At 40.4% G+C, this 26,230-nt stretch overlaps 1 protein-coding gene across 2 annotated transcripts in view; it reads right to left on the bottom strand.

The window, feature by feature from the left end:
- Nucleotides 1-320: 320 nt before the first annotated feature.
- Nucleotides 321-26,230, bottom strand: part of SPPL2A (signal peptide peptidase like 2A) — a 63,003-nt gene continuing 37,093 nt past the window's right edge. The window contains exons 9-16 of one of the 2 annotated variants that reach the window (XM_033190124.1): nt 26,048-26,129; nt 24,370-24,444; nt 19,874-19,930; nt 19,626-19,679; nt 18,783-18,885; nt 15,752-15,829; nt 13,284-13,444; nt 321-631 (exon numbers count right to left, since the gene is read on the bottom strand). In XM_033190124.1, coding sequence (XP_033046015.1) covers nt 557-631; nt 13,284-13,444; nt 15,752-15,829; nt 18,783-18,885; nt 19,626-19,679; nt 19,874-19,930; nt 24,370-24,444; nt 26,048-26,129 — 685 coding nt within the window. In that variant the 3' untranslated portion in view covers nt 321-556. The remainder of the gene's footprint in view (nt 632-13,283; nt 13,445-15,751; nt 15,830-18,782; nt 18,886-19,625; nt 19,680-19,873; nt 19,931-24,369; nt 24,445-26,047; nt 26,130-26,230) is intronic. The other variant, XM_033190125.1, reaches the window with a different exon arrangement.

Below are 26,230 nucleotides of genomic sequence, written 5' to 3'. Positions count from 1 at the left end.
GCTCCACCTAGGTTCATGCCATTCTCCTGCCTCAGCCTCTCGAGTAGCTGGAACTACAGGCGCCCTCGACCACGCCTGGCTAATTTTTGGTATTTTTAGTAGAGAGGGGTTGACCTCGTGATCCGCTTGCCTCGGTCTCCCAAAGTGCTGGGATTACAGGCATGAGCCATCACGCCTGGCCAATTTGCATAACTGTTTACAGTAAAACCCATTCAGAAATAGTAACTACTTTTATCTACCATCAGAGCTGAAAGAAACAGATTTCAGTAAAAAAAAGTATAGGGGTGGGTCAAGTCATTTTTTTAGAAAAATATACTGTATATAGTACATCTTGGAAACTACACAGCCATGTTTTATTTAATGTGAAGGCACAACTTTAACATTAAAAGCAAAGCGTTTTAGTTATTTATGATGTAACTGTCAGTACCAGCTCATAAAAATATATATTTGCAAGCATATCATTGATGACTCTTTCAGATTGTCAATTCAAAAGTCAATTTAAAAAGTCCAAGTCTATTTGTAGAAAATCAATCACACATTATGGCAGTTGCACATATTATTGCTGGACAATCGGTTCACCAGTCATCGCAGGGTTTTCTTCATTTGTTGCATAATCCAGATGGTCCATCATCTAGGCATAAATAAAAGACGTTAGGAAATGCAAAATTTCAACTTGCCCCCAATATTCACTACATTAGCAAAAGGATTCTGAGTTTTTCTAAAAAACACAAATTGCTCTATGAAACTGAGCATGCCTTTTGGAGCACTGTTTTGGTTCAACAGCCACACTTCTAAGGAGATAGTCAGGGTGACACTGAACCTCTAAGGAAGTCTAATCACGTGACTCAGAGCCCATTTGTGTTCTCTGGATCTTCCATTATCTCCATTTCCAAATATGAATACTGCCCTTCATGGCAGTGAGAACTCCAGAACAAAAGGAAGATATTCCTGACACTTATTCCAGACACTATTCCAGGCAGTGTCCAATCATGTAAGTGGGAAAACTAAAAATGGCCTCATGAGTTACTGTGATAATACCTGCTGGCTCTGGGACAGTGTGATATTACTGACACCTTGAAATAACCGTAAGATAATTCAAACTTTGGAAACATTATAATAATTTCTACAAAAAATGAACTTGAGGTCAAATAATATTTGAAAACAAAACCAAGAATACATTTGCTAGGCCGGGCGTGGCTGCTTACGCCTGTAATCCCAGCACTTTGGGAGGCTGAGATGGGCAGATCACGAGGTCAGGAGTTCAAGACCAGCCTGGCCAAGATGGTGAAACCCTGTCTCTAATAAAAATACAGAAATTAGCTGGGCATGGTGGCAGGCGCCTGTAGTTCCAGCTACTTGGGAGGCTGAGGCAGGAGAATTGCTTGAACCCAGGAGGCGGAGGTTGCAGTGAGCTGAGATCGCGCCACTGCACTCTAACCTGGGCAACAGAGTGAGACTCTGTAAAAAAAAAAAAAAAAAAATTTGCTATAGACTATTTTAAAGAAATTACTGGCCAGGCACAGTGGCTCAAGCCTGTAATTCCAGCACTTTGGGAGGCCAAGGCAGGTGGAGCACGAGATGAGGAGATCGAGACCATCTTGGCTAACACAGTGAAACCCTGTCTCTACTAAAAAATAAAAAAAAAAAATTAGCTGGGCATGGTAGCAGGCGCCTGGAGTCCCAGCTACTCAGGAGGCTGAGGCAGGAGAATGGTGTGAACCCGGGAGGCAGAGCTTGCAGTGAGCTGAGATTGCACTACTGCGCTCCACCCTGGGTGACACAGTGAGACTCCGTCCCCACCCCCCAAAAAAAGAAATTACCAGTTAAACTTTTCTCAAATGGTCACTTCAGCTCTGCCTATATTCTCATAAAAAACTGTCTTATATTTGGAAATGAAGGATAAAGAAACTGTTTAAATGCTTTCAGTGTTTCAGCAATTCAGATACAATTACTAAAAATAGAAAAAAGTAATGCCTTTGTGACGACTGTTAAAGACTTTTAGACTAGTGATTAAATTTCGGTATAGAGATGCACTTTTTTCCTTTCCTTCATCAAGAATTAGAAGCAGGAAAGATCAGCAAGATAAATGTTCCTATTTTTGAAAAGTGGTTCTGAAGGCTTTAGTGTTTTTTGGAAGAAGAACAAGAGGGTGGAATCATCTCCAAATAGGGTCTCTTGACTTGCCAGGCAGAAAGAATACAACATGAGCTGAGGCTTTTGGCTGACAACTGTCTCAACTAATGGTGACAGTTTACAAAATCAAAACCTAGGCCGGACGCGGCGGCTCACACCTGTAATCCCAGCACTTTGGGAGGCCGAGGCAGGTAGATCATGAGGTCAGGAGTTCGGGACCAGCCTGGCCAACATGGTGAAAACCTGTTTCTACTACAAATACAAAAATTAGCCAGGTGTGGTGGTGTGCCTGTAATCCCAATCCTACTCGAGAGGCTGAGGTGGGAGAATTGCTTGAACCTGGGAGGCGGAGGCTTTGGTGAGCTGAGATTGTGCCACTGCACTCCAGCCTAGGCAATAGAGCAAGACTCTGTCTCAAAAATAAAATAAAGTAAATCAAAAACCTGCTGATACTCTACAAGGCATTTCAAGACCCAAAACCATTTTGAGGTCTTCTAATCAAAGATATCCCCTAGATTTAAGGTCACTAGTTTGCAGCAATTCTAGGGGAAAAAACAAAAGCCAAATCAAGACAGATAACATTTATTAAGCAGTTCACTACAAGAAACGTAAGATGAAGATGTTGAACAGTTAATTTTAGTCAATTTAAATGAAGGGGGGAAAGGAAAAGTATGTAAGATATATTTAGGCCCCTTTTCTTCTAGGAATTTACAAGTTCTGGGTCTAAGAGGTTAGGGCTGTGTAGAGAGAAAATTGAAGCAGACTCAGCAGAATAGATGGTGGAGAAACCCTCTTTCTTCCCCAAGATCTGCTTACCCCGGCAACTATAATCTAATGAAATGATAGCCCACATACCCTAAATTATAACATGCTTCCCTGGTGCCTTGTTAGTACAGTAGGTAGTGAGTCAGTCTCATCTAACTTGCCTCTTCTTTCCTAATCCCCAGGTACCTCACTGGCAATATATAATCTAATCCCTGAACACAGAAATATATTAATTAAAAAAACCACTTTCAAAGTCAACTTATTGAGAAGTAAGCACCTCTATTCCCTATTTACTTTTCTTTACTGACTTTCCAATAAAAACAATACAGAAACATAAAGAACAAAGTTTTAAAAAATACAACAATAAATTAACATAAATAATACAATGAATTGACAAAATTGGCAAACATTTTCATCATATTTGGAAACAGGAAAGCTTGATTTGGAAAGATGGCCTCTGAAATCAGGTCAGCTAAGGTGGCATTTTCTGATAGCTCTGCTTGCTTATAATTGAACCAATCTCCAGAAATAGTCTAATAAAACACTCACTAAAGCAGGGTAACTGGAGACTTGCTGATACTAAAGCAGAGTTGTTCTAAGTTATCTCTGTATTCTGACTTGTCAGTTACAGCTTGTGACTTCTAAAAATAATGAGAAGTACTAGTGACATTTAACAGACACAACTCACTGTTTACTGGGTATCGACAAACTGAAAACTTACTACCTGCCCAGAATAAAATAGCCCATTGGACATTGCTGCACATATTTAACTCCACTTATTTCATTATAGAAGCAAAAAATATCCCCTAAAATGATGACTCCTCTTCATTGTGCTATACGCCAAAGTAATCATGACTCTGCTTGATTTTTCTCTGCTGAGAAAAAAGTATCTTTATTTGCTTTATATTAATTAGAACTAAGACTACACATAAAATCAAATAAGGGGGTTTGAGTACCGTAGTTCTTGAAGCATTCCACAAAAAAAGTTCATAGGAAATATATTGTAACTACTTTTGGGCTGTAGAAAATAATTTAAAATTAGTAATTAGTATTTCCAAATTAATTTTTTTTTTCTTTTTTTTTTTTTGAGATGGAGTCTTGCTCTGCCACCCAGGCTGGAGTGCAGTGGCCGGATCTCAGCTCACTGCAAGCTCCGCCTCCTGGGTTTACGCCATTCTCCTGCCTCAGCCTCCCGAGTAGCTGGGACTACAGGCGCCCGCCTCGTCGCCCGGCTAGTTTTTTGTATTTTTAAGTAGAGACAGGGTTTCACTGTATTAGCCAGGGTGGTCTTGATCTCCTGACCTCGTGATCCGCCTGTCTCGGCCTCCCAAAGTACTGGGATTACAGGCTTGAGCCACCGCGCCCGGCCTTTTCTTTTTTTTTGAGATGGAGATTCGCTCTTGTTGCCCAGGCTGGAGTGCAATGGCACGATCTCGGCTCACTGCAACCTCTGCCTCCCGGGTTCTAGCAATTCTCCTGCCTCAGCCTCCCTAGTAGCTGGGATTACAGGCATGTGCTGCCATGCCCAGCTAATTTTGTATTTTTAGTAGGGATGGGATTTCACTATGTTGGCCAGGCTGGTCTTGAACTCCTGACTTTAGGCGATCCACCTGCCTCAGCCTCCCAAAGTGCTGGGATTACAGGCATGAGCCACTGTGCCCAGCCCAAAATAGTATTATTTTAGTGAAACCCTATAGAAATATTACTTCTTTTGATGAAACTCACAGGAAGGGCTAAAAGACTCAAAGTAAGATCCTGAAGTATTTCAATAAGGTCTCCAAGTTACAACAAGTGAGTTTTAACTTGCCCACTAAAAACAGCATGGAAAGACTGTCAGGGCTACCTGGACATTTAAAGAGTCTCCAGTGAAAAGTCCTGCTTTTTACTACCAATATTCTTGCACTCAACTCTATTATCTGGCATTCGAATGAACCAAATGACTAATAGTATAAACAAATTTACTTTAGTCTTGGATTGTAACTTTATATTACTTGTTTTGTATTTGATTATTTCAAAACAGCAGCAAAAACTTGCCATATTTACAAAAAAAGATTGCATATAAAGACCATAGAGATACATGTCTAGTTTAATGTTTTAAAAGTGCCTCACTTTTATAGTGGCATATGACAATTACAGTCATTTTATAAGGGCTGCTGAAATACAATCAGGAAGCTTATACACACTTGCAAAAGTAACTAAAGGTCAGTGGATGAAGGATTGAGCATTAGAGGCGCACTGCATGAAGACTTTCAATAACATTAGCTGAGAATTTACAGCATAAAAACTACTGTCATAAGCATTGTGGATTCCTAATACATAAGAGCTAATATTTAGTGAGGGAGGCATATATAAATACCGGAACTGCAGGGCAGATGTCAATAAGTATTTAAAGTACAAAGTCTAAAAAAATACGGTGAAAGGTAAATGTGATTTTAATTGGAGTGCCTACTTCCTTCTAATTTCTTAGAGATCTACTTGGAGAAGGCAGAATTTAAGTTGGGAGTTAAACAGGGATATTCTAGAAATAGAAACTGACAAAGCTTAGGAGATGATGGAGGTTGGGAGAGAGAAGCAAATGATTATTATTACACTGTTAGCCTAAGAGATGAGCCAGAGCTGACCCTCAGGCCTGTCTCACAGTGGACCCATATCAAGTCTCCCTCTGTCTCACCAGGCATGTAGAAGTTCCCCACTCTTATTTCTGAAGTCTTTGCCTAGCCTTAACAGATTTCAACATCCACCTGCCTCATACCAAGCCTTAAGCTAACCCACTACTATGGATTTCCTTCTCTCCCCCACCCCCTTCTTTCCTTTTCTTTCTTCTTTCTTTCTTTTTTTTTTTTTTCCCCGAGACGGAGTCTTGCTCTGTCACTCAAGTTGGAGTGCAGTGGTGTGATCTCAGCTCACTGCAACCTCCGCCTCCCAGGTTCAAGCACTTCTCCTGCCTCAGCCTCCTGAATAGCTGGGATTACAGGCGCCCGCCACCACACCTGTCTAATTTTTGTATTTTTAGTAGAGACAGAGTTTCACCATGTTGGTGAGGCTGCCTCGAACTCCTTACCTCGTGATCTGCCTGCCTTGGCCTCCCAAAGTGCTGGGATTACAGATATGAGCCATCACGCCTGGCCCCACTATGGATTTCTTATTCCCCTACCTCCCTATAGATCCAATCTCATTTTATGGATGAGGAGACAGTCTTCAGAGATTAAGTTATTAGTCAGAACTGATGTAAAAGGCCACAATACACTGTGTCCCACAAATGACAACATTCAAGGTAAGCTAATTTTGATTTTAAATGTTGGTCATAAACAATAAAAGATTTTCTTTTTAAAGGGAAATAATTTATAAAGGCATTATATTACATAGCTTTCAAAAATGCTAGTTTTCTGAAAAAATACTCTTTTCTGAGTTTTTTTTTTTTTTTGAGATGGAGTCTCGCTGTCGCCCAGGCTAGACTGCAGACTGCAAGCTCCGCCTCCCGTGTTCAAGCAATTATCCTGTCTCAGCCTCCCGAGTAGCTGGGACTACAGGCGCCCACCACCATGCCCAGTTAATTTTTGTATTTTTAGTAGAGACAGGGTTTTACCATATCAGTCAGACTAGTCTCGAACTCCTGACCTCAGGTGATCCACCTGCCTCGGCCTCCCAAAGTGCTGGGATTACAGGCATGAGCCACTGTGCCCGGCATTTCTTGAGTATTTTTTTTTTTTTTTAACATCCTGCAACTTGCCTAAAATTTGAGCAAATGTCCATTCCCATATTTCAAAATTTTGTGAAGAGAAAAATGACTGAGCCTACACGTAATTTTTTCTCTGCAGCTTGTGATAGCTCAGAATTTGTTCTTTTACAAGTAAGTTAAAGGAACCAGATTTAACAAAAACCCAAAGTTCTCATATCCAGACCAGGAAAATGAAAATTTAGTCACTGAATTGAAAAATAACCAAACCAACAAACAAATCAAAACAAAAAATCCTCACTCCTATGAATAACGATAGCAAATAAATTCATAGCACCTATAAGCAATTTGTAGATATTAATGTATTTATTACACAACCCTCTGAAATAGTTTGTTATCCCATTTTACAATGTAGAAAAACTGAGGCACCAAGAAGCTAAGCAACTTGCCCAAGGCTACATAGCTAATAATGAACAAAATTAGAATTCCAAATTTAGGCAGCCTGGTACTGGACTCTATGTTCTTTACTTCTATGGGTTATTTTGTATTCTGAATGTCTTTACCTAATACAATTACAATACTGCACTAGAAAGTGAGAATTTTTTTTTTTTTTTTTTTTTTTGAGACGGAGTCTCGCTCTGTTGCCCAGGCTGGAGTGCAGTGGCCAGATCTCAGCTCACTGCAAGCTTCGCCTCCTGGGTTCACGCTATTCTCCTGCCTCAGCCTCCGGAGTAGCTGGGACTACAGGCGCCCATCACCTCGCCCGGCTAGTTTTTTTTGTATTTTTTTAGTAGAGATGGGGTTTCACTGTGTTAGCCAGGATGGTCTCGATCTCCTGACCTCGTGATCCGCCCGTCTCGGCCTCCCAAAGTGCTGGGATTACAGGCTTGAGCCACCGCGCCCGGCCAAAAGTGAGAATTTTATTAACAAAGTTGACCTATGTTTTTAGATGCTTTTAAACAGATTTTCCTACAATCAAATGTCTTACTTAGCTACTATGTTATATGGTAAAGCTCCTGATGTTCACCCTCCTGGGGCTATTATTACTTAGTGACTAGCAACAGTGTTCTTTCCCTTTGTAGGTAGCTGCTGTGAAGCAGAGGCAAAATTTTTTCTCAGGCCGGGCATGGTGGCTCACGCCTATAATCCCAGCACTTTGGGAGGCCGAGGTGGGTAGACCATTGAGGGTCAGGAGTCCGAGACTAGCCTGACCAACATAGGGAAACCCTACCTCTACTAAAAATACAAAATTAGCTGGGTGTGGTGGCTCATGCTTGCAATACCAGCTACTTGGGAGGCTGAGGCAGGAAAATTGCTTGAACCCTGGAGGCGGAAGTTGCAGTGAGCAAAGATCGCACCATCACACTCCAGCCTGGGCAATAAGAGCGAAACTCCATCTTAAAAAAAAAAAAGAAAAAAAACTTTTTTTTCTTGGCCAGGCATGGTGGCTCATGCCTATAATCCCAGCACTTTGGGAGGCCAAGGCGGGTGGTTCACCTGAGGTCAGGAGTTCAGGACCTGCTTGGCTAACATGGCGAAATCCCGTCTCTACTAAAAATACAAAAATTAGCCAGGGATGGTGGTACACACCTATAATCCCAGGTACTTGAGAGGCTGAGGCAGGAGAATCGCTTAAATCTTGGAGGTGGAGGTTGCAGTGAGCCAAGATGGCCAATAAATAAGACTGGCCAATGTGGCAAAACCTCTACTAAAATGATGCGGGGTGATCGAGCAAAATTCCACCACTCCCCCTCGCCCCCCCAATTTTTTTTTCTTAATATCATGATTTTTAAGAAGTTTTTTTTGGTGTTTTTTTTTTTTTTTTTTAGACTGTGTCACTCTGTTCACTCTGTTGCCCAGGATGGAGTGCAGTGGTACAATCTCGGCTCACTGCAACGTCTGCCTCCCAGGTTCAAAAGATTCTCCTGCCTCAGTCTCCTGAGTAGCTGGGATTACAAGTGTGCACCATGAAGCCAGGCTACTTTTTTCTTGTATTTTTAGTAGAGATGGGGTTTCGTCATGTTGGCCAGGCTCGTCTCCAACTCCTGATCTCAAGTGATCCACTCGCCTTGGCCTCTCAATATGCTGGGATTACAGGTGTGAGCCACTGCTCTTGGCCTAAGAATGAAACTTGGATGGTCCAGAGCAAAGCATTTGTTCATTGGGAATATAAATGCACCCCTTGGTTGAATTCTTTCCTTAACTACAATCCTGTGTCAGTAACAATCATGGGGAAAAAAAGGAAGAAAGGTGCTAGAATCAACCAGAGGAAAACATGTGCTGTAGAATATTTCCAAAGAAATGCAATGTTATTAACTTTATGTATGCAACAACTCTAAATATTCAACTATTTCCAGTAAGAGTTAGCATAAAAAGATATGGAAGCTACAAAGAAACTGTTTACAGTAGCTGCCCCTTAAGGGTGGGGGTGGGGGAAGAATGGTTAGAAAAAGGAATTCCATTTTTACTTTAGACACTTTCACATTGCTTATTTTAAAAACGCAAATACCCATTACTTTGTAATTGAGACACGAAAAAGAAAAATTACTAAAATGAAAACAGTGAAGGTCTATGTTAAAATTTTAGCAAATTAACTACCAGTAACATTAGCCTACAAGACATTGAAATAGAACAAAGACTAGAATTACTATAATGAACATCTTTTCACATCATTTTTGCCCACATTTTTAATCATTTTCTGAAAATACCTTAAAGAGAAAATACTGGGTCATAATAAATAATTAAGTATGATATAGGCATATGAAGGGAATATTACACAGCCATTAAAATAATTTTATAAGGAATTTAAAATAAAATGTAAAATGCAGTGAAAAAGAAAGAGAACTATTTATAGTATCATTCACTCATCTATACATTTATCCAGAGAAGGCACAGAAGGAAATTCACTTAAACCTTAGCTATCTCCAGGTGGTAGGATTATGGGTGGACCTAATTTTCCTCTTAATAAATATTTTCCAAATGTTCTATAATCACATATTTTTATTTTTATTTATTTATTTATTTTTCGGATGGAGTCTTGCTCTGTCACCCAGGCTGGAATGCAATGGCGCAATCTCAGCTCACTACAACCTCCACCTCCCAGGTTTAAGCGCTTCTTCTGCCTCAGCCTCCCAAGTAGCTGGGATTACAGGCATGCGCCACCACGCCCAGCTAATTTTTGTATTTTTAGTAGAGATGAGGTTTTGCCGTGTTGGCCAGGCTGGTCTCAAACTCCTGACCCCAGGTGATCTGCCCGCCTTGGCCTCCCAAAGTTCTGGGATTATAAGCGTGAGCCACTGCACCCAGCCTATAAGCATATATTTTTAATAATAAAATACTTTAAAAGCTGTATTAAAGGGAAAGGACATTTTTATAAATAAAAACAAATTCTGACAATGAAAATAACAAGAAACATAAATAATTCTGTAAAACAGCACATGTGCTCTAACAATTCTAAATTTCAATTCTAAATTAAACAAAGATTTAATGTCAACTCAGAACAATATTTCCTGATGTTGCTTGTCTTTGTCCTGATTTACAGTTAATCAGATGAGTACCCCTAATAGTAGAAATCTCTTGCTCACAGGCTTGTCCTGAGTCTTTTCTTCTGCCTCTACATTCTCACTATTGTGTATGCTAATGGCACTCCCGAGTATCTATCTCTAGCCAGGTCTGTCTCCTGCACACCAGACCTATTTATTCAACTGCCTATTATTTCTCTCTTTGTGGTGATCCAATAGGTACATTTGAAATGTTCAAGACTGAATTCATCACCATCTTCCTCAACCCTGTTGCCTTTTCTTCATCACCATCCCCCTAGTTTACGAATCCAGAAGCCCTGGACTCTACTTCTTTTCCTCTGCCCATACTGACTCCATCATCAGGCCCTATTATGCGTCTAAATTTCTCTTAACTTTGTTCAAGTCTTTCCATCTCATTACTTCGCTAATTCAGGCTTCTATCACTTCTTTTTTGTTTGTGTTTTTGTTTTGAGACAGGGTCTCGCTCACTCTGTTGCCCAGGCTGCATGCACTGGTGCAATCATGGCCCACTGAAGCCCCTATCTTCCGGGCTCAAGCAATCTTCCCACCTCAGGCTCCCGAGTAGCTAGGACCAAAGGCATGTGCCACCACGCCCAGCAACTTTTTTCTTTTTTGTAGAGACAGGGTCTTGCATGTTGCCCAGGCTGGTCTCAAATTCCTGGGGTCAAGTGATCCTCCTGGCTTGGCCTCCCAAAGTGCTGCAATTATCAGTATAGACAATCACGTCTGGCCTTCTATCACTTCTTATTGCAATAATTGTCCCCAGTTTTGCTCCCTTAATTTTCTAGATTTCTTAAAACTTTAAATGGTCTCCAGTGCTTAGTATAGAGTTCAAACTCTTAAATGTGGCTTATAAGATGCTACAAGGCTCTCACTCTTGCTTTCTTCTCCAGTTGTCATTTCCCGTAGCTCCCCTAACCCTTACTCAGTATTATAACCACCCTAACCTTCACTGAGTTCCTAGAACGTGCTATGTTCTCTTCCCTCTGAACCTCAGAAGACATGGTTCCTTCAACATGGAACACACAGCTCAGTCTTCAAGTCTGGACATAAATTTAATATTCTTCAGAAAGCCTTCCCCAAATCACCTAGGACTCTTTCCTGAAACCACAAGCACTGGATATCCCATCTATAGTTTTCATGGCACCTGCCGTTAACTAATATGTTTATCATACTTTATTGTTAGTGACTTTATCTCTATTCCCCACTAGACTGTAACTTTCAAGAGGTCATGAGAATAGGCCTCTTTCTAACTTGATCATCTTGTATCACCAATACCAAAAATAGTACACTCTCATAGAATCACTCATAAACATTTGCTAAATGAAGAAATATAAAACCATTAAAAAATGACGTAGAGTACTTTTTGAGATGTGATTTTTAGAGTTTATTAGTATAGTGTATATCATAGGATACACTTTTATTTTTAAAAATTTTTTAAAATAAAAAACCTGTGTGAGTGTCATCTTCAGTGGAAAAGTTAAAAGTTACCTTACTAGTTTAGTCAAGGGCATTAGGATCATAAATTAATTCTACGTATAATAGTCTAAGTTGAGACAACAGCTTTGTGATGTAGGCAAGACAGGTATTATTAGCTTAACCAAATCTCAAAGAAATTTTAAGATTTCCTGAAAAGAATTCTAAACCAGTGTTTTTTCAAATCATAGTAGTCTGTAACTTAATGTGTTAACCACCTCTCATTAAATAACACTATAAATGACACAAAAGACCAAGCACAAGATGGACATGAACTTTGAACTGTTTATCTACTATGGGAATTGCAGCCACCCACCCAAAGTGTCTCTGTTTTTGTTCACGTGACCCCTGACACAGAAGCATGAGGGTGGATGGAGGAGGGTAGTAGTTGTAATAGGGCAAAGCAGAGCTAACTGCCTCACAAAGTGCCTTCATGAAGGGGTCAATGCCATGGCCCTGACCTCAATAGGCTAGGGTTTCCCAACTCTTCTTAATTTCAATGCAAACAGACTTTACTGGAATACAAGAACATTTAGGGAAATAAAAAAGAAAAAGGTTTAACTTCAATGAAGAAATCACTCAAGCAAAAGAGACTCTGGTATCAAGATTTTCTTTGTCTAGACTTTTTTTTTTTTTTTGAGACGGAGTCTCGCTCTGTCACCCAGGCTGGAGTGCAGTGGCCAGATCTCAGCTCACTGCAAGCTCCGCCTCCCGGGTTCACACCATTCTCCTGCCTCAGCCTCCCGAGTAGCCGGGACTACAGGCACCGCCACCTCGCCCGGCTAGTTTTTTGTATTTTTAGTAGAGACGGGGTTTCACCGTGTTAGCCAGGATGGTCTCGATCTCCTGACCTCGTGATCCGCCCATCTCGGCCTCCCAAAGTGCTGGGATTACAGGCTTGAGCCACCGCGCCTGGCCTGTTTAGACATTTTAAAGAAAGGTCAACCTTGATTCATTTAAATCTCAAATGAGTGCCCTATCTAGTTTGGTTAGGCCCATTTAGACGCTGAAGAGTACACCTTTTTTGAGATGGAGTTTTGCTCTTGTTGCCCAGGCTGGAGCGATCTTGGCTCACTGCAACCTCCGCCTCCCGGGTTCAAGCGATTCTCCTGCCTCAGTCTCCCAAGTAGCTAGGATTACAGGTGCCAACCACAACACCTGGCTAATTTTTTATATTTTCAGTAGAGACAGGGTTTCACCATGTTGGCCAGGCTGGTCTTGAACTCCTGACCTCAGGTGATCCACCTGCCTCGGCCTCCCAAAGTGCTGGGATTATAGGCGTGAGCCACCATGCCTGGCCAGAGTACACTTTTTATGTGCAAAACCTTAGGACTCTTACTATAAATAGCTAATGCTTAGTCTCAAAATTAAGTACTTATTTTAAACATACAATTTTATCTTTCATGAAGTCTGCTTTTGTGTAGGTTTTGAAAATACATGTTGAAATGCTATTTTGTTTTCCCTGATGTCCTCCGCTGTTCTTTTGTAGTTTTGTCTTAAATCACCAGGCTTTTGGCATTAGGTTGCAGGGGAGGTGACAAATGATGATGCAGCAGGTGGACTGTGAGTAAAGGGGTATTACGGTACTTTTTGGTACATAAAAGTGTTGCTATATATAGGCTGTTCCCACCCAAAATCAGTAAGTAAATTAAGTCATAAGATAACGTGGTAATCAAAGTATAAGCACATACCTGATAGCTGTTACCTTTCCAGAACTTTTTCATTTCCTTACGTCTCCAGGCAACAATTGAGGCAGTAATAAGTGTGCAAGGTACTAAATAGAGGAGAGCAGGTTGCCCCTTTTTCATCAGCACCAGAACAACAAATGTAAGTATCATGCCAATAGCATAGGCTGCAAGAAGAATACCAAGCCATCAGTCATTTCTACATGTTACCAAAGGTGGGTTTGTTCCTCTCTCATTTAAGTATTGGTTTTCAAATATTTCTGAGGACATTTTTGTTCTATGACTTCTTGTAATTTCATCATTTTCCTAGATAGGATTAGGAGACATCTTCTACGGAGCTTTTGAAAAATCTGGAAAGTGGTTAGCATTTCAATTATTACTAACCTAACCATGTATCATTGATAGAGATAATACTTCATGAGAGTTTCAATTATCTGTTGCTATTAAAGTTGTTAAATGGTTTCATTATTTTAGATAACTAAATCTGTACCAACAGGTACTATAGGTTGTTTTAAAAAATCTTCCTAACACTGATTACATACTTCCTAAGCTTTGTTACTAAGCACACACTTTTGAACTTTTCTTTTTTTTTTTTGAAACAGTTTCACACTTGTTGCCCAGGCTGGAGTGCAATAGCACGATCTCAGCTCACCGCAACCTCCACCTCTTGGGTTCAAGCGATTCTCCTGCCTCAACGTCCCGAGTAGCTGGGATTATAGGCATGCACCACCACACCTGGCTAATTTTGTATTTTTTAGGAGAGACGGGATTTCTTCATGTTCGTCAAGCTGGTCTTGAACTTCCAACCTCAGTTGATCCGCCCGCTTCAGCCTCCCAAAGTGCTGGGATTACAGATGTGAGCCACCATGTCCGGTCTGAACTTTCCTTAATGACTCAGGGTTTTACTAGGAACATAGGATCTCAGAATATTCCTTTATAAACAATTTAGTATAATTCCTAATATTAAAGATGAGGCAATGGAGGAACAGGGAATTTAAGTGAGCTGTCCAAGGGTACACAGGAGAATTAATGAACACTCCTATAATCTGCCTTTGGATACTAATATGTTAAAGCCCTGGAGAGTACCATATTTAGTGGCCTCAAATTGCTTTTTTTGAGATGCAGCCTCGCTTAGTTGCCCAGGCCGGAGTGCAGTGGTGCGATCTTGTCTCTTGAACCCACTTCCCGGGTTCAAGCAATTTTCTTGCCTCAGCCTCCCGAGTAGCTGGGAATACAGGCATGTGCCACCATGCCCAGCTAGTTTTTGTATTTTTAGTACAGATGAGATTTCACCACGTTGGCCAGGCTGGTCTCAAACTCCTGACCTCAAGTGATCCATCTGCCTTGACCTCCCAAAGTGCTGGGATTACAGGCATGAGCCACTGCATCTGGCCAGCCACTGCACCTGGCTGAGACTACTTTTTGAATTTCTTTATACTTTTTTCTTTTTTTTTTTTTTTTTTTTGAGACGGAGTCTCCCTCTGTCGCCCAGGTTGGAGTGCAGTGGCCGGATCTCAGCTCACTGCAAGCTCCGCCTCCCGGGTTTAGGCCATTCTCCTGCCTCAGCCTCCCGAGTAGCTGGGACTACAGGCGCCCGCCACCTCACCCGGCTAATTTTTTGTATTTTTAGTGGAGACGGGGTTTCACCGTGTTAGCCAGGATGGTCTCGATCTCCTGACCTCGTGATCCGCCCGTCTCGGCCTCCCAAAGTGCTGGGATTACAGGCTTGAGCCACCGCGCCCGGCCTTATACTTTTTTCTTCATCTTCTCCCTCACTTAGCTATTTTCTTTTCTTTTTCTTTTTCTTTTTTTTTTTTTTTTGAGACAGGGACTCAATCTTTCGCCCAGGCTATAGTGAAGTGGTATGATCATGGCTTACTGCAGCCTTGACCTCTTGGGCTTAAGCGTTTCTCTCATCTCAGCCTTCTGAGTAGCTGGGACCACCACATCCAGCTAATTCAAAAAAAAAAATTTTTTTTTTTTTTAGACAGTCTTGCTCTGTCGCCAGGCTGGAGTGCAGTGGCATGATCTCGGCTCACGGCAACATCTGCCTCCCAGGTTCAAGCAATCCTTCTGCCTCAGCCTCCCCAGTAGCTGGGACTACAGGTGCATGCCACCATGCCCAGCTGATTTTTTTTTTGTATTTTTAGTAGAGATGGGGTTTCATCACGCTGGCCAGGATGGTCTCAGTCTCTTGCCCTCATGATCTGCCTGCATTGGCCTCCCAAAGTGCTGGGCTTACAGGCGTGAGCCATGGCGCCCGGCTCTAAAATAGTTTTTATAGAGATGGGGTCTCACTATGTTGCCCAGGCTTGTCTAGAACTCCTGGGCTCAAGCAATCTGCCTGCCTTGGCTAGGACTGCAGGAGCGAACTACCGTGCCCAAATTGTAGTCCTTCTTTATTTGTAGACCTCTGTCTTTCCCTCCAGACAATACAATTCAACATTTAATACAAAGAAAAAACAAAAATTTACCAACAGTAGACGAAACATAGTATATATAAGAAAAACCAGTCTGAACATCAAATCTTCTACAGTATGCAATCAACAGGCCTTAAAAAAAAAAAAAAAACACGTTATTTTCTTAAAACAATAACAGCAATGCAAATTCAACCATTAACAATAGTAACAGTATATGTTGTATTGAATCTTCATTGTTGCATTATGAGAACATTCAAGTAGCTCAAATTCTGGATAAAGTTTTATATGCTGATTTTTAAAATACTTAATACCATATTTTAAACATTTCCTGAAGCTACTAAATAGTTTTTAACTATTATTTTTATTAGCTGCTCAATATTCCATGTCATGAAGAAAACTTTTTTCTTTTTGAAACAGAGTCTCACTCTGTTGCCCAGGCTGGACAGCAGTGGCGCGATCTCAGCTAACTGCAACCTCCGCCTCCCGGGTTCAAGGGATTCCCCTGCCTCAGCCTCCCGAGTAGCTGGGACTACAGGCACCCACCACCACACTTGGCTAATTTTTTGTATTTTAGTAGAGACGGGGTTTCATCCTGTTGGCCAGGGTAGTCTTGATCTCCTGACCTCGTGATCCACAGGCCTTGGCCTCCCAAAGGGCTGGAATTACAGGCATGAGCCACCAAGCCCAGCCATGAAGAAAACTTCTTAAATTTATCATTAAAAATGTATTGAATAGACAAATGAGTTTACATCAAACTAAAAAGCTTCTGCACAGCCAAAGAAACAGTCAGCAAAGTGAAGAAAACACCTATGAAATGGGAGAAAACATTTGCAAACTATATATCTGATAAGGGGTTAATATCTAAAATATATTAATATAAGGAACTCAAACAACTCAATAATAAGTAAACAACCCAATTAGAAAATGGGCAAAGGATTTGAATAGCTAATTCTCAATAGAAGACACATAAATAGACAACAGGTATATTAAAAAATTGCTTAAAATCACTAATCATCAGAAAAATGCAAATTAAAACCACAATGAGATATCACCTTACATATGTTAGAATGGCTATTACCAAAATGATGAAAAGTAAGCCTCAGAGAGGATGGAGCAAAAAGGGAACCCCTGTTCGTTGTTGATGGGAACATAAATTAGTGTGGCCATTATGGAAACCAGTATGGTGGTTCTTTAGAAAATTAAACTAGAACTACCATATGGTCTAATAATCCCACTACTGGGTATACATCCAAAGGAACTGAAATCAGTATGTCAAAGAGATATTTGCATTCCCATATTCACTGCAGCATTATTCACAATAGCCAAGAAATGGAAGCAACCTAAGTGTCCATAACAGATGAATAAAGCAAATGTGGTACATACACAGACTGGAATACTATTCAGTTGTGTTCTTCCTTTTTTTTGAGACAGAGTCTCACTCTGTCACCCAGGCCGGAGTGCAGTGGTGCGATCTCAGCTCACTGTAACCTCCGCCTCCTGGGTTCAGGTGATTTTCCTGTCTCAGCCTCTCAAGTAGCTGGGATTATGGGCGTGTGCCAACACATATGGCTAATTTTTGTATTTTTAGTAGAGATGAGGTTTCACCATGTTGGCCAGGCTGGTCTTGAACTCCTGACCTCAAGTGATCCACCTGCCTCAGCCTCCCAAAGGGCTGGGATTACAGGCATGAGCCACCATGCTCGGCTCATGCACTCATTTGTAAACATGCAATTATGCAGCAACAACTCATTTAGTATCTATTTCTTGTAAGAAATTTGTTGAACCTTTTCTTCTTCCCAAAGAAGAAATCTCAGCTTGTATTTATTTATAATGTTATAAAAACAGAAAGAATGACATTTAACTACTTTAAAAATCATAAAATAATTTTACTATCTTCATTAGTTATTTGAATTAATTAGTTTTGGTCTCTACAAAATTAATAAAATAAGTCCCTTGTTGTTTATGCTGTTTAATCACATTTCCACATTTTTTAAAAAATAGTACCTTTTTCCTCCCTAAATTCAAATTTAGCTTTTAGGATTAAGTCATGTATTGTCAGTACCTCTGCTCTTTAGAGAAATGTTTTTGTTTTAGATCTTTGACATTTACTTCAATAATGTAGTATTTATATACTATTTTTACCAGTTCTATGCCAAGTTCTATATAGAAGATCTTGTATAGCCCTTGGTAGGGAAATGGTACAATCAGGTATAAGTTTAATGATATTCAAAGAAGTGTAAGGTTACTCAATAGAACGTTTTCCTTATTTTATCAATTATGTGACTCGAGATTCACTGAGCTAAGAGAGCTGCTATACTGGACTTTGCCATGTCAACCTGCAAGGCAACACTGCTAGTTTTTCTCTCTGTACCTGGTTTTGCTATATAAATAGAAGGGCTTTTTTAGAAGCACTAGTACTCCTCACCCATGCACCACAGGCAGTTTAGGACATAGGGAGACTGTAAGAAAAATGGAGGAGGAAAAACTCAGTTGATAGAAGAATATTATTAATTATTTCTAAACTAAATTATTACTGGGCTTGGATTAAGTTTATTCTACAGACAGTGCAGTGAGGAAAATAAGGCAGAACTACACTGTCAGAGCAGACATGCTAAGAGACGGTGATCAATTCCACTATAAACTGTGTCTTTTTGTATTGTGCAGTCCTACAAGTTGGTGTTCTGTTTCTCCTCTTGATCACAGCCTTGCCTAATATTCTTAAACCACTTTTTCTAAAACATAATCAATATCTTAAAATATAAGTAATATAAACTATTTGTTTGGCATTATTATATTCAACTTCTAAAAAGGGTCACAAATATACTTTCTTGAAGAAGGTTAAACTGATCCTACTTGCTTCCTCTAACAAACTTTTTGAGCCATGGGAATTATTATAGTACTTTAGTTGTTACCATTTGGGCTTTACCTTCTACCCCTCAATAAGCTTTTTTGTTATGACAATCTCAGCTCTAGTGACAGACAGAAATAGTTAATACAGAGCAGGTAATTTTTAACAGATTCTATACACATGACGATTTAAAATCATCAGTGTTTTTTTTTTACTAAAATTGTTACAATTGCTTACCTGGTACAATAATGTCTCCAAAACCCAATATTGAAACAGGCATGAGGCACACACTCATTACTGAGAAATAGATCAGTTTTGGTACTCTGATGACTACTGGCAACTGTTCAAAAACAAAACAAAATAAAACAAAACAAAACAAAAAAAGAGGCCACCAATGAACTTCTTGGCAATCTTCACCCATATCTTTTATTTATTTATTTATTTTTGGAGACAGAGTCTTGCTCTGTTGCCCAGGTGGAGTGCAGTGGCGCGATCTCAGTTCACTGCAACTGCAACTGCAACCTCCACCTCCCGGGTTCAAGTGATCTTCCTGCCTCAGCCTCCCAAGTAGCTGGGATTACAGGCATGAGCCACCATGCCCGGCTACTTTTTCTGTTTTTAGTAGAGACAGGGTTTCACCATTTTGGCCAGGCTGGTCTCCAACTCCTGACCTCAGGTGATCCACCTGCCTCAGTCTCCCAAAGTGCTGGGATTACAGGCATAAGCCACCGTGCCTGGCCACCCATATCTTCTAGAAAGGGAATGATTAACATTAGAATAGTTCTTTTGATAGTTTAAAGGAACATGAAATACTCTGTTTCTATCTATTTCCGAAAGAAATAGATTCGTTTTGAAAAAATGAAGCTCAACACACGTAGGATTAACAGTATTAATCAACTATCCCCACATTGAACCTTTTTTTTTCTCTTTACCAAGGATAGAACTCAGGCCTTGAAACACAGAAAATAGAACAAGCCTTATTTTTTTTTGGCTGTCTGGATTTTTTTCCCCCAAAGAAGAGTCTTGCCTCAGAGGGTATGATTTAAAGTCCAATGAACATATCTGAAATACAATCCTTACTTTCTCATGGGGAGCTGAGGGTTGACCAGTGGCTTCCACCAAGTTTCCATCATTCTAGGATGAAACCCAAGTCAATAGGTATTTAATAATTTAGAATAACTAAGAAAAGAGCTATATTTTCTGAGAAATAAGTTTTACAATACCTTAACATGCACTACGTGACCAATGAATTACACAGGAAAGCAAATTATTAACTGGATACACATACATACACTGGACAGCCATTTCTATTTCATTGCCATCCCTACCTTTTCATTATTTCCAAAAGGTCCAGCTGCAAGTTCAACCATGATACTCTCACCATTCTAAAATTGAGAAGGAAGAGAAAAGAAGTTGTCTGATCATTTAAAGAAAACAATCTGCCACTATTCAAGTGTGATTTAAGCCCCATGGCATATGGCCAGTCACACTGAAAACGGGCTACAGACTGCTTTTTTCCTAAAAGTCTTTGTAGATAGCAAAAACTGAAGTCATCTAAAACAAAGTCCACCTAGTACAGTTGCTCCACTTTATCAGAGCTCAACAATTCTCAGACATTGGCAAATGAATCATGTAAAAATAATTCAAGTGAACCCTCAGTTCTGATTTGTAATGACATATTAATATCTGACATTTGTAATGGGTTACAAATTTTAGGTACAGTACTTTTAGTTACATTATGCCATATACTGTATGTTCTTAGTAGTTTTCAGCAATGTCAATGAAGAAGGTTATACTAAAATCTTTTACACTTAGCTTTGTAAAAAATATTGGGAATTTTATTTGAATAAATATACATCTGACCTTCTGGCTACTCACCACAATAACAAAACAATGAAACCAAATTTGAAAAGACCCAACCCTATAGAACCTGAGAAGCTTCTCTAGCCTAACTCTCATCCAATTTCAGCCCTGCCTGCTTTCTATGATCCAATCAAAACATTAACCTTAGCTAAATTTCCCTCCCTTGTGCCTGGATAAAGTCTTTTTATGTGGGCTGTGTGAGGGGTTCATTTAAAAACTTTTTCCTGATAGCCAGGTCTGTTGTGGAGAGGGAAAACATTGTGAGGTAGCAAGTTAAGATTGCATGAACCACTCATTTTCTTTCATATTATGATAAATATATCAGCAAAGCAAGTACAGGGAAGATAAACAAATGCTGAATTTCAGGAAAATTTGATTGACTAACTATAATATTTTCCATGTGGGTGGGGTGCACAGGAGAAACCACTTGAGTGTTTTTAAAAGGACCTCATTGATTCCTGAGCTGAGTAGAAAGGAGGATAAAACCCCTAGCTGCAGAAATCTTTTGCTCATGTTAAGCTTTGGGTTACAGAAGGGTTAAGTCAAAACAGTTTAGGAAAATAAACTAACATCAAGTACAGTTCCTTAAAGCAGACTCCCAGGTTGTGATAACATTCCAGATAAAGAGTTCATTTTGGTTCACTTTCTAATTGTTATGTAAAACATTTAACTGAAGACCATCATTGATATCCTCCCATACATTTAAAGATACCTGAATAACTACTATTTGTAAGACACAATACTGAGCACAGTGGTGGATGGAGAAAAATGAGTAAGACAGGCTATTATTGCTGTACTTTTATGGCGACCTGCCCTGCCAACTCACTAGAAGGTCACTAATACTTGGGTCAAGAACATGTTTAGAATATGCAATAGTTAATCCTTCAAATTTAGAGTGAAAACCAGGAAAATCAGCAATCTGATTTTTGAGTTACCTACTAAAGTAAGGTCTGCTGCCTTAATAAAAACAAACAAATCAGACTGAGAATAAGATATTAAAGTAAATTTATAGCAGTGAACTCCGAAGAGTGAGCACTGAGCTCTTTCCACCATATTATGTTGCTAGAAATCACGTTCCTAGTCAGTAGAAACTAAGAGAGAAATAGGAAGATGAAAAATTTCTTTTTTTTTTTTGAGACGGAGTCTCACTCTGTCGCCCAGGCTGGAGTGCAGTGGCATGATCTCAGCTCACTGCAAGCTCCGCCTCCCGGCTTCACACCATTCACCTGCCTCAGCCTCCCAAGTAGCTGGGACTACAGGTGTCCACCACCATGCCTGGCTAATTTTTTGTATTTTTGTTTGTTTGTTTGAGATGGAGTCTCCCTCTGTCGCCCAGGCTGGAATGCAGTGGCGCGATCTCGGCTCACTGCAAGCTCCGCCTCCCAAGTTCACACCATTCTCCTGCCTCAGCCTCCCAAGTAGCTGGGACTACAGGCGCTCGCCACCACACCCAGCTAATTTTTTTTGTATTTTTTTTAGTAGAGATGGGGTTTCACCGTATGAGCCAGGATGGTCTCGATCTCCTGACCTCTTGATTCGCCCACCTCAGCCTCCCAAAGTGCTGGGATTACGGGCATGAGCCACGGCGCCCGGCCGACAATTTTGTTTTTTGAAATGGAGTCTCACTCTGTTGCCCAGGCTGGAGTGCAGTGGCACAATCTAGGCTCACGGTAACCTCTGCCTCCTGGCTTCAAGTGATCCTCCCACCTCAGTCTCCTGAGTAGCTGGGACTACAGGCATGCACTACCACATCTGGCTATTATATATATATATATATATTTTTTTTTGAGACAGAGTCTCCCTCTGTCGCCCAGGCTGGAGTGCAGTGGCACAATCTCAGCTCACTGCAACCTCTGCCTCCTAGATTCAAGTGATTCTCCTGCCTCAGCCCCTCAAGTAGCTGGGATTACAGGCACCCACCACTGTGCCTGGCATTTTTGTATTTTTAGTAGAGACAGGGTTTCACTATGTTGGCCAGGCTGGTCTCAAACTCCTGACCTCAAGTGATCCACCCGCCTTGGCCTCCCAAAGTGCTGGGATTACAGGCGTGAGCCACCTCGCCCCGCCTCTGGCCTCTTAATTATTGCTATTTTTAGTAGAGATACAGGTTCACCATGTTGGCCAGGCTGGTCTCGAACTCCTGACCTCAAGTGATCTGCCTGCCTTGGCCTCCCAAAGTGTTGGGATTATAGGGATTAGCCACCGCACATGGCCAAATTAGTAAGTTTAGTTATAACCCATAATACTAGTTCTATGAATTTTTTTTTAGGTTACTATTGTTTGGTGAAGTCAATGAATCAAATGGCTCATAATTAAGTGACAGAAAGGTGCTAGTAAAATGGTTTGGTTATGCCAGGCATAACCAAAATGGTTCATCTCTGTAAATCCCAGCACTTTGGGAGGCTGAGACAGGAAGATCTCCTGAACCCAAGAGTTTGAGACCAGCCTGGACAATATGGTAAAACCCCATCTCTACAAAAAATACAAAAATTGGCTGGGTGTAATGGCATGTCCCTGTAGTACCAGCTATTTGGGAAGCTGAGGTGGGAGGATCACCTGGGTCTCAGGATGTTAAGGCTGCAGTAAGTCGTAATTGAGCCACTGCACTCCAGCTTGGGCGGCAGACCAAGACCCTGTCTCAAAAAGAGAAAAAAAAAAAGGTTTCTGTCTCAAAGAAGAGAAAAAAAAAAAGTTTGGATGGTTAGCTGTATTTTGGGGCGTTAACTATATTTGTTACCTATTATAATTTTAGCTCCCCAATAGGGTCAGTTTATCTTTATGTCATTATAGCAAATATCAGAAATGTAGATTTTTACAGTGACTTCACAGATGGTAGGTTTAATGAATGGGTAAAGAAGGAATGAGGCCACGTGCTATGGCTCATGCCTGTAATCCCAATACTCTGGGAGGCCAAGGTGTGAGGACTCCTGGTCTTCAGCCCAGGGGTTTGAGGCTGCAGTGAACTAGGATTGTGCCATTGCACTTCAGTCTCAAGACTCGGCCTTAAAAAAAAAAAAAAAAAAGAAGGAATGAGAAGTAGAGAATATCAAATTCTTAAATATGTGAGACAAAGGATAAATGGATAATATAAAGTTACAAAGCAAGACTCAAAATGAGAGAAAGTAGGGGAATTAAGCAATAATTAATATATTCATGAGACAGGAAAAGGACCAAGGTAGAAAAGCTGGGCAAATAATTAAGGACCACCATACTCACCCAACACCTCTCCTCATTTTACTGAAGAGCTAGTGGCAGAGCTGGGAATATATGACCTAGGAGCTGCCAGTTGCTCTGATTCTAACTTCTTGGAAAAAGCCAGTCTGAGAGAATGAACAAATGGACAGAAGCAAAAAGGGAGAGTATGTGGCCCTGGGTCTAGTTTCTCTTGACGCCAGCCACACTGGCCTACAAACACAGCCTAGATAAATGGGGCCTTTTTGGTACAGAAGGCTTAGGTTGGGTTCTGTAAGTTGGAACCAAAAGAATTCCACTGATGGGGGTGGAAAGACGAATAGCTAGCAATACTCCCTCATACAACGGGTTAGTAAATGCAAGCAGAAAAGGCTAACTTGCCTATGGTTGCAAGGTTACAGAGTTACATTCTAGGCCTTCCGATTTCCAGCTGCTCTTTCTTAGTCTCAAACTAGGGCTTCAGAAATGATATTTTATTTTTTTTACTGTCTATATTGCCTACAGTAAACATTTAGCTCATAAGAAGAATTACTTTAAAAAGGGAAGAAAATTAGAGATATTCTCATATTTGTATCAGTCAAGAGACATTTTAAAATCTAACAAAACAGATTAAAGCCTTGAAAGTTAAAAGGCCAATTTCAATGACAGTTCTTTTAAGAGAATTAGAATTCACTCAGCGGTAAACATCTGCAAAATTAATAATCTAGGAGCAGATTTAAGATTATCATTTTTTAGCATGTTTCTTCACGCATTTCAAAAATGGTCATACCTTTGTGATGAATGGTGTTATGAAAACAAAAAATACATCATAGAGGAGGAGAAGGCCTAGAAGTATCACACATGACTGTTGAAGAAAGAAACAAAATTAAAGGTCAATCTTCCTAAATAGAAATTAAGGCATTAAATTATTTTTCAAGTCCAAATAAAGACATGAATATACATTTAAATATTATTTTTAAAAAGATATCTTATGGTTAATACTATGTATAGTTTTATTATTCTACATATTAAAATGCTTATCTTCTTTATCTTGTTTTTTAAAAAAAATCACTGAACCAAAGAAATGTGCTGGGTTGGGCATGGTGGCTCACGCCTGTAATCCTAGCACTTTGGGAGGCTGAGGCGGGGCGGATCACGAGGTCAAGAGTTCGAGACCAGCCTGGCCAACATGGTGAAACCCCGTCTCTACTAAGAATACGAAAATTAGCCAGGCGTGGTGGCGTGTGCCTATAACCCCAGCTACTCAGGAGGCTGAGGCAGGAGAATCACTTGAACCTGGGAGGCAGAGGTTGCAGTGAGCTGAGATCCTGCCACTGCACTCCAGCCTGGGTGACAGAGTGAGACTCTGTCTTTGGGGGGGTAAAAAAAAAAAAAAAAAGAAAGAAAAAAAAAAGAAATGTGCTTCTCTGATATTTAGTCATGTTAAAGCTTTTATGAATTTGGCATATTACATGAATGATTAAAAATATTTTAGGCAGGCCGGGCACAGTGGCTTGTAATTACACCTGTAATCCCAGCACTTTGGGAGGCCCAGGTGGGCAGATCATTTGAGGTCAGGAGTTCAAAACCAGCCTGGCCAACATGGTGAAACCCTGTCTCTACTAAAAATACAAAAATTAGCAGGGCTTGGTGGTGGGCGCCTGTAACCCTAGCTACTTGGGAGGCTGAGGCAGGAGAATCGCTTGAGCTCAGGAGGCAGAGGCTGCAGTGAGCCAAGATTACACCACTGCACTCCAGCCTGGGAGACTGAGCGAGACTCTATCTCAAAAACAAACAAACAAATAAATAAAAATATTTTAGGCAGGGTGTAGCGGCTCATGCCTGTAATCCCAGCACTTTGGGAGGCTTAGTCAGGAGGACTGCTTGTGGACAGCAGTTTGAGAATAGCTTGGGTAGCATAGCAAGACCCCCATCTCTACAAAAACAAACAAACAAAATTTAGCTAAAATAAAGTGTACACATGGATAAGAGTGAGGAATAACAGGCACTGGATACTCAGCATGGTGGAAGGGTTAGAAGGGGTGAGGGATGAGAAATTACTTAATGGGGACAATGCACATTAGTCGAGTGATGGTTATACTATAAGCCCACATTTCATCACTACTCAATATATCCATGTAACAAAACTACACTCGAACCCCTTAAATTTATACAAATAAAAGAAACAAAAGAAAAACAACAACAACAACAATAGTTTAGCTAGCAAATCAGTGGTTGACTGGGCCTGGGGATTAGGACTGATTGCAAAGGCCACGGTAGAGCTTTTGGAAGAGATGAGAAATGTTTTACAACTTCACTGGCATAGTGGTTACAAAGTTACACATTCGTAAAATTTCCATAAACAGTACACCAAAAATTGGTGCATTTAACTGTAGGTAAATTATGCCTTAATAAAGTTGTCTTTTAAAAACTTATTTTAACTAGCAAAGTAGTATTGTATACATTACCTTGAAGTTGGGCAACTTCAGTGTTTTAATTAAATTCAGACAGAAAGCAATCCCCAAGATATCCTGTAAAATCCAAGCCCACCTAAAATCGAAAGATATTACTCTATTGCTTTATCAATGTTTAGATGAAGCTTTTCAAAAGACATAGATCACTGAGGTAATATCATTTAATTGCTACGATTT

This window comes from Trachypithecus francoisi, unplaced genomic scaffold, assembly GCF_009764315.1.
Source record: "Trachypithecus francoisi isolate TF-2019V2 unplaced genomic scaffold, Tfra_2.0 Lachesis_group3, whole genome shotgun sequence".
In the NCBI taxonomy this organism is placed as follows: domain Eukaryota; kingdom Metazoa; phylum Chordata; class Mammalia; order Primates; family Cercopithecidae; genus Trachypithecus; species Trachypithecus francoisi.
Note: the sequence above shows the minus strand (reverse complement) of the source record. Positions and strands in the feature narration are given on the sequence as shown.